Raw genomic sequence first — 12,980 nt, 5'->3', positions numbered from 1 at the left:
GAGTTGTGAGTTTATGAAGAAATGGCGGCAAGACCTGAGCAATCGAATGTGCCTAGAAGGCGAGTCCTGCGGACTGTTTACATGCATCACGTGATTGGGCTGGGCTACGTTACGTCAGGGGTGGGCGGGGCCTTGGGACGACGGGGAGGAGCCTGTGTGCACGGCTGGTGCAGGAGTCGTTCACTTCACTCAGGGAGAGCCGGGCAACCATGTTACGGGGCATTTCGGTGTTGTGCAGAGCATGGCGGCCGCACACAGGTGAGGAGAGCGGGAGAAGTGACGGTAGTGCGTCCTCTGGCCGGCAGCTGCTGACCTGTGTTGTCTCCACAGCTGCCCGGGGCTTGCACACCGTGTACCAGACTGTGGAGCTGCCGGACACTCACCGCATGCTGCGGGACACATGCAGGGACTTCGCCGAGAAAGAGCTCCAGCCCATAGCTGCCCAGCTGGACCGGGAGCACCGGTACCCGAAGGAACAGGTGTGACCGCAATGCCGGGGCTGCTGCCCTTTCACCCACTGGCCGCTGTGCACTGGCTTCTGGGTAGTTTCCACCAATCCCCATTCACACTGCTGGCTGCTTAGAACTACAAGTGCCAGCATGTCCATGTCAGCACCATTACAAGGCTCCATGCCCTTACCTGTAAATTCCTTTACCCCCTGTGTGCACATTACATACCTGCTGATGGGACTTGCCAGGTATCTGTCAGGCCTTGTGTGCTGGAGTAGGGGGGACTTGTGCAAAACACCTGATCAAATGTGAAGTATTGGCTTATTCCTATTATTGCATAATGAGATGATGGTTGAAGCCGCTGTTGGAATTGTCACGGCTGCTACATTGTTCTTTAGGGCTCCTAGTAGCCGCTATAAATAAATAAATGAAATAGTTTTTATTAACATATTCCGCAGCGCTTTACAGGTTGCACACATTATCATCGCTGTCCCCGATGGGGCTCACAATCTGAATTCCCTATCAGTATGTCTTTGGTATGTGGGAGGAAACCCACGCAAACATATAGCCAAGAGTCGCGTGGTCCAGCGATTTGTTTAATTTTTGGTACATTGAAAATCTCTCTCCAGGTTCAGAAGATGGGACAGATGGGATTACTGTCGGTGGAGGTCCCAGAAGATCTAGGTGGAGCCGGACTTGACTACTTGGCTTATTCTATTGCAATAGAAGAAATAAGTCGTGGCTGTGCGTCCACCGGAGTCATCATGAGTGTCAACAATGTGAGATAAAGATTGTACAGTGCGGACTTTGTTCCAGTAAATGGGGGGGGGGGATTTATTCCTAATAACTAGCACTCCGGTGTAGAATGCATCTGATTTATTAAGAATTTGTGCCTTTTAATAAATAGGGCTCGTCACTTGTGTGCCAGCCAGAAAACATCAGTGGCAGCCACAGGCTGGGGTGGGGTAATGCTACCCTGTACTTTACTGCACTCTCGTGACATAAATGGGCTGTGTATGACCGCACCGCTGAGGCTAAGCTCCACCCACATGTTAGAAGAATGCTGAGTGTATGAAAGCCAGAACAAGGCTCTCATAGACTTGCATTGGTTTGTGACCTCTGACTTGTTCAGCAAACACTGGAGCAACCCGGCAGGTCACGAACTGCTGGAGACTGACCGGAATGGTGGTGATCGAAGAGGAAGACCGCGGCAGCTAAGTATCAGACTAGGTGCAGGGGCTTTAACTTGGAAGCATCACTCCAGCGCCGCAATAAAAAGAAATGCTGGAGTGGTGCTTTAATACATGTTCTAATATGGGCAAGGGTTAAAGATCTATCCTTAGGATAGGTTAGCAATATTCTAGTCGTAGATATCCTCTTTAATACATCTACCTGATTGTCAGAAAAACCTGCCAGATGAGCCTTAACAACTAGACACAGCACTGGCACAATTGCATGGTGATTCGGCTATTATGAGCAGTTCTGCTAGGAAGTCTGTATTTGATTCTGCAGACAAAACGTCCACATGACAATCTGCTCTGAGTGGGGATTTTGCTTTATTTAACGTGCTACTTTCACACTAGCGTCGGAATCTCCCCGTCGCAATGCGTCGGGCACAGATTCCGACGCTAGCGTTTGACTCACTGCACAACGGGTGCAGCGGATGCATTTCTCCAGCGCATCCGCTGCCCCATTGTGAGGTGGGGGCGGAGTTCCGGCAGCGCATGCGCGGTCGGAAAAAGCGGTCCGTCAGGAGCAAAAAACGTTACATTTAACGTTTTAGCTCCCGGCGGTCCGCCACAACACGGCGCAACCGTCGCATGACGGTTGCAACGTGTGGCAAAGCGTCGCAATGCGTCGCTAATGTTAATCTATGGGGCAAAAAAACGCATCCTGCAAACAACTTTGCAGGATGCGTTTTTTGCCATAAACGACGCATTGCGACGTCTGGCAAAAAACGCCAGTGTGAGGCTATGTGCACACGTTCAGGATTTCTCGCAGAAAATTCCTGAGAATTCCGGACATTTTCTGCAAGAAATCTGCAAGAAAACCACATGCGTTTTTGCCGCGGTTTTGATGTGTTTTTGCCGCGGTTTTTTCCGGACACTTCCCTGTTAGGGCACACGGGATGCGTGTGTTCTCATCTTAGTTGTCTGCTGCCAAATTGGATGTGAGGTATTACGGCCGGAGAAATCAGGACACAAATGCAAGCAATTGTCTCTCAAAGACTTCTGGTTCTTTATTCGTCGGACCGCTCTTTTTATGGAAAAATTGGGCAGTCGCAGCACATTACATCATGGGTTTTTCCAACTTAACACTTATCAGAAAACTCTTGATCTTACATGTTCTATACATGTTCTATGTTATTATCGTTATTACTATATTACCATAATTCTAATGATTATTACTTTTAATCCATTTCTGTACCGTTATCGCCCTAATGGCGCCTTTGGGTCAAGCTGACATCTGTCTATGCATGCATTCTACTTATCTTTGGTTTATTGGCGAGCGATTCACCTTCGTGCAGATACATTTACTCTCGATAAGACTAGGGGATTTACACGGATGTTGGTACATCCTGGTACAGAGTAATCAACAGAATTTAGTCTTTATGACAGTGAATCAGAGAACCTTAAAGCTACACGAGTCTAATGTTAAGCAAAGCGTCCATATAAGTTTGATTTCAGTATATCTTCATATGCCATATATTCTCTCCTTAACAGTCCCCCCTTTGGAGATATGCAAAATCAAAACTCTGATCTCGTCGAGCCTATCGATCTGCTCCTCTGTGCCTAATCTGGAGCCTATCTAACTAACTAACCTTCACCGTATAAACGAGACGGTCCATCTCTAGTAGATGGACCCCCTCCTAACCGACTTTGCACAGGAGGAAGTCAGATCCTGGTCTTTCCCTATTGGTGTGCTTCAGGCAGACGTATTCCGGGGGATGTGGATCCTCTCATGGTTTTCACAGCAGCTTCTTTCATCTAGGGGATCTTTGAAATCAGCATGTATGGTCATCATCACTTTGGTTTCCATGGTCCTCATCATCATTTTCTTAAGACATGTAGCTATGCAGGTAGAGAATTAAGGCTTAATACAGTTAAAACAGATAGAATAGCTATGGCAAACTTAATGGGTCAATAAGTGCCTTTATGGTATCCCTAGTGTATTTTATAAACCGTTGTTGATTATAGTATAGGTAGTTTATCCACTGTATGTTCTTATTTATGGGAATGGTGGGTTTAAGCCCAACTGCTGTCTTGTTCCTGGCTTTGAATCTATCATGTACCCCCTGTGTGCCCCCACTGGTAACTATGCTTCTTTTCAAAATTTACCTTTTGTGCCACCATTCTGCCTCCCAAGTTTAGTACTTGAACCTAGTACATATAACCCTTGGTCATTCTCTGAGGGGTTGTCAATGGTGAGGTACAGGACTATGCATCCCTCTCTGGGGCACTGAGTGGCAGGGATGTGGAGTATTGAATCTGGAAGGCCCCTCTGGCCCTTAAATGGGGCTTTGGACAGGGTCATGCGGGTTAATAGGCTGATTCCCCATTTGTCTCTGCGTTGCAGGGCCTGGACTGGTTGATGTCCCCAGTCACTTTCACCAGTGTGCCACCCAACAAGTGACCAATCCTCACAGTTTGAACCGTCCCCTGTTTCAGCAGTGGTGACACAGATGAATTGTGTGTTTAGCCAGATGTCAAACTGTGCCATGGGGCCTGGGCATTCTACTATGAGGCAATAATCAAATTGATATGTTACTCTTGGGGTGGAGATATTATACCAAAATGTCACTATACCCTCCTCATGAGTGACTACCCCTTGGTGACTGGCTACCCCTTGGACTAGGTGAAGGATAAGTGTCAGACGGATGAAGAGTGGCAGCTGCCACTGGATTCTGGATCTGGCATATCCTTGCAGTTGGAAGCGTGGACCCATGGACTGCTGTGGTAGTAGACAGGACTTGGAACGGGCTGTCATCTCTAGGTTTGGTGATGAGGAGTCAGTCATCGGGCAGGATCTGGTGGGCACCTTCTAGGTCCTCAGGATCTGGGATGAATGGAACTTGAGAACAAATTTAGTCACATGCCTTATTTAACAATAAACGTCTGCATATAGACAACTGTAGTTAGAAAAGGTATAACCCTAAACTGGGAATATTAGTAGGATCCTATAGTGCTGAGTTTGTAGGACCTGCTAGTGTGTGTGTGTGTGCGTATGTGAGACCTAAGGGAAAGACTAAAACTCCTTAAGCTATAGCTCCACTGTTTCCTGTCTAGCATTAAGTATGTAGGGCCATTTGTTTGAGGCCTTCAATTTCCCTTGTTCATCCTTAGGCGTTTTTCATCGGTGTGGCTCCATCTTGGTCCCTTTTCTTCTTCTCTTCTTTGGATACTTGCTTCTGGAATGTTAGGACATCTTTTTCCAAGGATAGCCCTTTGTCCTCCGTTTCTGGATCCATATTACAGTACAGATGAGATGTTTCTGTGTCAAGTAGTATCATTGCTGCTTCTTTTGCTGTTGCTTCAGTTAGTCTGCTGCCCACTGCTTCTCTTGAGGTGTCTCCAGTGTGTGTGCGTCTTCACCTTTTACCACCGCAACTCTTCCTGGCATCAACAAGGACTCCATTTGTTTTTGTATGGATTTGGCTGTCTCTGACCGGCGTTCCATTAGCCATGATGAAGTCTCTTTCCCTCCAGATTTGTCGTGGCTGTGTGTTGAATGGACCTATTGCATGCTTCTATCAAGGCTCTGGGTGGAGGCAGCCGTTTTGCTGGCAGCAGGTATCTTCTGTAACTACTGCTATACCAGTGTGCGAACGGCCTTCTTGGTCTGCATACCTTGGTTAAACCACAAAGAGCGTCAGGTCAGGAACTTCCAGAGGTCTTCTTGTCTCATGACAGCGAGACAATCGCGTTGAGCCATTTCGGAGTCGACTACCTCTTCCACTGATTTCAGAGATGTGAGCTTCACCTTCTCCCCCTTGGCAGAGGTAGGAGAGTAGCTGGGTTATGAACAGCACATCTGGAGACAGTGACGAGCAGAATAGGGCATTGCAGACGTAGCAGGTGCTATGGCAGACAGGTGCTATGGGCCAGGATCTTCAACTGGTGACCCATAATGATGTCAGAAGCCTTGTCCAGTACAGGTGGGTTGCAACGTGGTTCTCATGCAGGTTGGGACTCCACGGGCCACTGGGTTAAGAGTAGTACCCAGGAGGGCGTTGTCTCCTTCCGTGAAGCTCTGTCAGGACTCCAGTTGCATGGCTTGCTTCTCCATGGCAGAACAGAACAATGCATTTTGTAGTGGGAAATCCGCAAAAAAAAACGGAAAATTAATGAACATGCTGCGGTTTTTACCGCGATGCATTTTTTTCGCGGAAAAAAAGCATCATGTGCACAAAACATGCAGAATTCATTCTAAATGATGGGATGCTTATTGTATGCGTTTTTTCTGCGGTTTTATAGCGTTTTTATCGGGGAAAAACGCGAAAAAACCGCAACGTGTGCACACAGCCTGAAAGTAGCCTTATTTGTTAAACAGTGCTACATTGTTGTCATTTATTTATCTGTAGCTTTTTGTAGTCTCTATATTTAGGTCCAATCCTCAAAAATGGCTCTGAAGAGCAGAAAAAGAAGTGGATTACCCCATTTTGTAGCGGGGACAAGATCGGCTGCTTTGCACTAAGTGAACCAGGTTTGTAAAGTGCTTATGAATACAGTTGTGTTTGAAAGTTTGTGAACCCTTCAGAGATTTCCATGTTTCTGGATAAAGTTGATCTCAAACTGCATCAGGTTTTCACACAAGACTTAAAAAGTAATCCGCAAATAAAAACCGCACCAAAAACGCGAGAAAAACACATGCGGATTTCTTGCAGAAAATGTCCAGTTTTGCTCAGGAAATTTCTGCAAGAAATCCTGAAGGTGTGCACATAGCCTTAAGGTTTGGACTTTTGATTTGACAATTCTGAAACTTTTACTTTATTCTTCTTTAATAATCTTTTGTAGACTGACTCTTGCTTCATGTTTTCTTAAAATTACCGTATTTTCCGCTTTGTAAGACGCACTTTATTTCCCCCAAATTTGGGGGGGAAATGTGGGTGCGTCTAACAAAGTGGATATACCGCTTACCATTACAGGCTGGGATGAGGGGTGTCCGCCGCCGCTGCCGGGGTTGTCCGCTGCTGCCCCGAGTGATGCTGGAGGCTCCGGTGCTGCGGGGGGCTCTGGCGACATTTTGTGAAAGACCAGAGCCCCCCGGCAGTTCGTCCATGCGTTCCAGTATGACTAATTCTGGGAAAATGGCCGCTGGAATCTCGGGAGATGAGATTTCAGCGCTGAGATCTCATCTCTCGAGATTCCGGCGGCCATTTTCCCGGAGTCAGTCATACAGGCTCTGGCCTTTCACAAAATGTCGCCAGAGCCCCCCCGCAGCACCGGAGACAGCCCTGCAGCACAGGAGCCTCCTGCAGACCCCTCATCCCAGCCTGCAGCACAGGAGCCCCCTGCAGACCCCCTCATCCCAGCCTGCAGCAATGCTCCACTCCTGCCTCCAGCAACGACCCTGGGACCCTGATCCACCACAGCCACAACCCGTGGTAAGTAATAAGACGCATGGATTATAAGACGCCCCACCAATTTATTAAAAAAAGTTATTTTTCTCCTCAAAATTTGGGGTGCGTCTTATAATCCGGAGAGTCTTACAAAGCGAAAAATACGGTAACTTCATGAACAGATGTCCTGACATTTTCCTTTAGAAATCGCTGACAAAATTCAGAGTTCATTTTGTCATCAATGATGGCAAGTTGTCCTGGCCTACATGTAGCAAAACATGCCCAAACCATGATGCTACCACGATCGTGTTTCACAGATGGTAAGGGGTTTTGTTTGTTGTAATGCAATTTGTTTTTGTCCAAACATAACACGTCTCATTTAAACCAAATATCTCTATTTTGGTCTCATCTGTGCACAAAACATTGTTGCAGTAGCCTTATGGCTTGGCTAGGTGAACTTTAGAAAACTGCAGAAGGGCCGCAGTGTTATTTTTTTTTTAAAGAGCAGTGGCTTATTCCTTGCAATCCTGCCATGCATGCCATTGTTCAATGTTTTCCTGATGGTAGATTCGTGAAAATTAACTGTGACCAAGGCCTTTAGTTGATTAGAGCTACCTTTTGGTTTCTTTGTGACCATGCTTTCTATTGGAGTTCTTTTTGTGTGTCAACCACTCTTTGGGAGTGTAATAATGCTCTTGAATTTCAACCATTTGTACATAATCTGTCTGACTGAGCATTGGTGGAGTCCAAGCTCTTTAGAGATTTTGTAACCATTTCCAGCTTGATGAGTGTGAACATCTCTTCTTCTGAGGTTCTCAGAAATCTCCTTTGCTTGTGTGTGTCACGATGCACTTCCCCAAACGTGTCGTGAAAATCAAACTTTGATAGATCTCTGCTCTTTAGGCTATGTGCACACATTCTGGATTTTTCACGTTTTTTTCACGTTTTTTCGCTATAATAACGCATCCATTATTCATCCTATATTTAGAATGCAATCCACAATTTTTCCGCTAAAAAAAATGCAGCATGTTCATTAATTTTGCGGATTTTTCAATTGGGGAAGATCCGCAAAAATACGCATGCGGATTTTGTGCAGAAAATGTCCTGTATTTGGTCAGGAATTTTATGCAAAGAATCCTGACTTGTGCACATAGCCTTAAAGCTTTAAAAACAGGCCACCCAATAACACCTAAATGTCATCCCATTGATTTAAGACACCAGACTTTAATTTCACCTTGGAATTATTTACTAATCCTAAAAATATTGTTGCCACTCGAAGACATATGATATTGGATCATTTTCCTCTATAGCAAAAAAAAGTCTAATATTTTGGACTCTTGTTTAATTTGATCATCTTTACTTTGAGAACTTGTGTATAAATTCTCCCTGTGAACTAGCCTCTCTGCACCTTGCGACTTTCTCTTGGTGCTAGCGGGGATCTCACCGAGGTCTCCGCAGTTCAGTCTGGATGGGGACGGAGCGTCAGTGACCGGAGATAACCTCGATGACGTCACTGAGGCCACGCTCGCAGAAGTACAGTCACCAGTGGTTCTCAATTTGGACGATCGCATCTTGGCACCATCCTGGTTGAAAACTATTTGTCCCCCAGACATGGATTACAGCGCGGGACAGAACGACGGATAGGTTGTTGTTTTTTTAATTTTTGGTTTATTACAGGAGAACCAGGGCTTCGGTGGAATAGGCGTTAGGTGAGTATAACTGTTTTTTTTTTTGTTTTGTTTTTTTTTTAAATAAAAATGGAAAAGTGAGTTTTGTTTTATTTCTAATAAGACTTTATTCTGGCTGTGTCTTTATTTACCATACAACTATAGGATTAGTAATGGAGAGTTGTCTTATAATCTTATAGATGTCTCTCCATTACTAAGCCGTGGGCTTATGTCACCTGACATTACAAAGGTGAAATCAACCCCACAAATATGAACCACACTTGCCACTGCTGCAAGGCCAGTGGGAAGAGCCGGGCAAAGGGCCAGAGTCGGCGCATCTAATAGATGTGCCTTTTCTGGGTGGCTGCGGGCTGCTATTTTAAGGCTGGGGGGGGGGGGGGGGTGGCAATATACATGGCCTCTTACCAGCCTGAGAATACCAGCCCCCAGCTGTTTGCTTTAGCAAGGCTGGTTGCAGGTGTGGATTAAGGGTAGCCAGGGCCCCGGGCTGTTCAGACACTGTGGGCCCCCCCGGTCATGTGACGGGGGTCATGTTATACCTGAACCAGATTATTCCAGAAAAAAGGCCGGGCCCTACTCTACTGTAACCTATTAAGTATTTGTTAAAATATGCAATACAATTTAGCTATATTTTGACCAATATCACATACAAGGAACAAATACCACCGAACCATGATCAGACCACAAATTACTACCACAGTGATCGAATAATATCACATACAAGGAACAAATACCACCGAACCATGACCAGACCACAATTTACAACCACAGTGATCGAATGGGTGGGTTTCCTCCCACATTCCAAAGACATACTGATAGGGATTCTAGATTGTGAGCCCCATCAGGGACAGTGATGATAATGTGTGCAAAACTGTAAAGCGCTGCGGAATATGTTAGCGCTATATAAAAATAAAGATTATTATTATTATATCACATACAAGGAACAAATACCACCGCACCATGTCAAGACCACATATTACCACCTCTTGGTGACCAAATAGCACATACAAGGGACAAATACCACAACACCATTTCCAGACCACATATTACCACATAGTGACAGAATAATATTAATATATAATAATAATTTTTATTTATATAGCGCCAACATATTCCGCAGGGCTTTACAAATTATAGAGGGGACTTGCACAGACAATAGACATTACAGCATAACAGAAATACAGTTCAAAACAGATACCAGGAGGAATGAGGGCCCTGCTCGCAAGCTTACAAACTATGAGGAAAAGGGGAGACACGAGAGGTGGATGGTAACAATTGCTATAGTTATTCGGACCAGCCATAGTGTAAGGCTCAGGTGTTCATGTAAAGCTGCATGAACCAGTTAACTGCCTAAGTATGTAGCAGTACAGACACAGAGGGCTATTAACTGCTTAAAGTGAATGAGAACATAATGCGAGGAACCTGATTATATTGTGGTTTTTTTTTTTGTTTTTTTTTTTTGTTTTTTTTTATTTGTTTTTTTTAAATAGGCCACACCGGGATCGTTAGGTTAATGCATTGAGGCGGTAGGCCAGTCTGAACAAATGAGTTTTTAGGGCACGCTTAAAACTGTGGGAATTGGGGATTAATCGTATTAACCTAGGTAGTGCATTCCAAAGAATCGGCGCAGCACGTGTAAAGTCTTGGAGACGGGAGTGGGAGGTTCTGAATATTGAGGATGGTAACCTGAGGTCATTAGCGGAGCGGAGGGCACGGGTAGGGTGGTAGACTAAGACCAGAGAGGAGATGTAGGGTGGTGCTGAGCCATGGAGAGCTTTGTGCATGAGGGTAGTAGTTTTGTACTGGATTCTGGAGTGGATGGGTAGCCAGTGTAATGACTGGCACAAGGTAGAGGCATCGGTGTAATGGTTGGTGAGGAATATGATCCTGGCAGCAGCATTCAGGACAGATTGGAGCGGGGAGAGTTTGGTAGGAGGGAGGCCGATTAGTAGAGAGTTACAATAGTCCAGACGAGAATGAATAAGTGAAAGAGTTTTTGCAGAGTCGAAGGTAAGAAAAGGGCGAATTCTAGAAATGTTTTTGAGATGCAGATAAGAAGAGCGAGCCAGTGATCGGATGTGGGGGGGTGAATGAAAGGTCAGAATCAAGGATGACCCCAAGGCAGCGGGCATGTTGCTTTGGAGTAATGGTGGAACCGCACACGGAGATGGCAATGTCAGGCAAAGGTAGGTTAGTAGAGGGAGAGAACACAAGGAGTTCAGTTTTTGATTCAGATAGAGGGAGGATATGATGTTAGAGACAGCGGTTAGATACTACAATACTGATCAGTAATAAAAAAAAACACAATGCTATCACCATAAGTGCCAGTATTCACAGGAGATCTGTACTTAGTATGCAGTGTCTGTGTAGAGGTAATACAGAGATCACTGGTAGTATTATACACAGGAGCTCTGTATATAATGTATAGGTAATACTGGTATAGGTGATCACTGGTGACATTGTACACAGGACCTCTGTATATAGTATACAGTGTATAGGTAACACTGACTCACCAGTGACGTCTCCAGGTGAAGTCCTTCATCTTTCATCCAGCACAGACCGCCATCATTTCTTCCAGCCAAGACTCGTTTCTGCAGGAAATAAGTTATCTCAAGCTCCGCTTGCAGAACACATAACTTAATTTTTCACAACTTCTACATTACACCACATGAAGAAAAAAAGGCGATATAGTGTCACTCTACACAGTAACATGACCGCCCCCCCATTTAAAAAAAAAGGACACTCAAAAAATAAAATAAATACATCACTGCAGTAATAATATCCCTTAATTAGCCCCTATGGTAATAATATTCCCCATCCTGGCCCCGTTTATCTCATTCCTGGCTCCAGCCATATGTTCTCGCATCCTGCCCTCATGAGTATCCATTCTACCCCATATGATCTCCCCATCCTGCCCCATCTGTCTCCATTGTATCCATCCTGCCCCATGATCCAATCCTGCTCCATGTCTTTCATTCTGCCTCGTGTCTCCAATCATGCCCCATATCTACATTCTGCCCATGCCTCCAGTCCTGCCCCCAGTGTGTCCAGCAATCTGCCCCAGTGTGTCCAGCAATCATCTGCCCCAGTGTGTCCTCCTGCATTGCCCCCAGTGTGTCCATCAATCTGCCCCAGTGTCTCCAGCATTGCCCCAGTGAGTGTGTACCTAGTAGACCCTATGTCGAACTACAATGAGTCCTGCCTGGCAGTGGAGGTTGGCACCCTACTTTTCTGCGGTAGGCGCCCCCACTCCTCGACGGCTTGCCCTTACAGGCCCTAAAAAGACCTACAATCAGAAAAGGCTAGTAAGCCCTACTAAACAGACCTATAATAGTCGCCTGCCTAACAGTGGAGGTAGACACCCTAATTTACTGCGGTAGGTGCCCCCACTCAACGGCGGCTAGCCCTAGGGTCCCTAACAGTCCCTATATTTCGGGATAGACAAAAGATATTGTCCCACAAACACCACCGATACCCGTAAGAGAGAAAAAAACAAAACAAAAATAGAAAAAGTAACCTAAGCAAAAAAATATAAACAACAAAAAATGTATACTAACACTGTACTCAACCAGTGTACCATAGGGAGCACAACAAGATGCTGTGATGGAGAAAAAATGCTCCCCTACAGGTATTGTACCGTCAAATGACTTAACCCTGATACGGGTATACAGAGTGCAATAATATTTTTGTCCACAAACAGATACCCAGCACTCAAATAATGTCCAATCTTGTTTCACTATATAGTATGTCAGTGCTTGATGTAAAATGACAAGTAATGTATGTCCATAAATGTGACATAATAACAAGAGAAGATGAATGTAACCAGCATCTGTCAAATAATCCCCAAGCAATGCCCGACGCGTTTCCCCCCCCCCCCCCCCCCCCCCTAGGGAATGGCGGGGGTTCATCAGGGGTTAGGCAGCCACAAACAGGATGGAGGTGCTAATGATTATTTGACAGATGCTGGTTACATTCATCTATATGAAACCGCTTTGTTTGCCTGGTAGCAGCCGGATCCACACTATGGAAATTCAGCAAATAGATGAGTACACTGGTGATAAATAATTTCATTGTCTATTTGCATTAATAGGACGGCTGAGTCCCTGAATCCTCATTATATATATTCTTGGGAGCCCTCCTCATATCATTACGGAGTGGTGGTTGTGGTCCTGTTTTTTTGCTACTTGGAGGTTTTTCCTTTTTTGTCCTTCTCTTGTTATTATGTCACATTTATGGACATACATTACTTGTCATTTTACATCAAGCACTGACATACTATATAGT

At 45.2% G+C, this 12,980-nt stretch overlaps 1 protein-coding gene across 2 annotated transcripts in view; it reads left to right on the top strand.

The window, feature by feature from the left end:
- Positions 1-128: 128 nt before the first annotated feature.
- The window catches only part of ACADS (acyl-CoA dehydrogenase short chain), a 45,581-nt gene continuing 32,729 nt past the window's right edge, over positions 129-12,980 (top strand). For both annotated transcript variants that reach the window (XM_069757965.1, XM_069757973.1), the window contains exons 1-4: positions 129-258; positions 331-479; positions 1,079-1,228; positions 6,041-6,152. In XM_069757965.1, coding sequence (XP_069614066.1) covers positions 210-258; positions 331-479; positions 1,079-1,228; positions 6,041-6,152 — 460 coding nt within the window. In that variant the 5' untranslated portion in view covers positions 129-209. The remainder of the gene's footprint in view (positions 259-330; positions 480-1,078; positions 1,229-6,040; positions 6,153-12,980) is intronic.

This window comes from Ranitomeya imitator, chromosome 1 (assembly GCF_032444005.1).
Source record: "Ranitomeya imitator isolate aRanImi1 chromosome 1, aRanImi1.pri, whole genome shotgun sequence".
In the NCBI taxonomy this organism is placed as follows: Eukaryota; Metazoa; Chordata; class Amphibia; order Anura; family Dendrobatidae; genus Ranitomeya; species Ranitomeya imitator.
The sequence above is the reverse complement of the archived record's forward strand: the minus strand, read 5'-3'. Positions and strand labels throughout refer to the sequence as shown.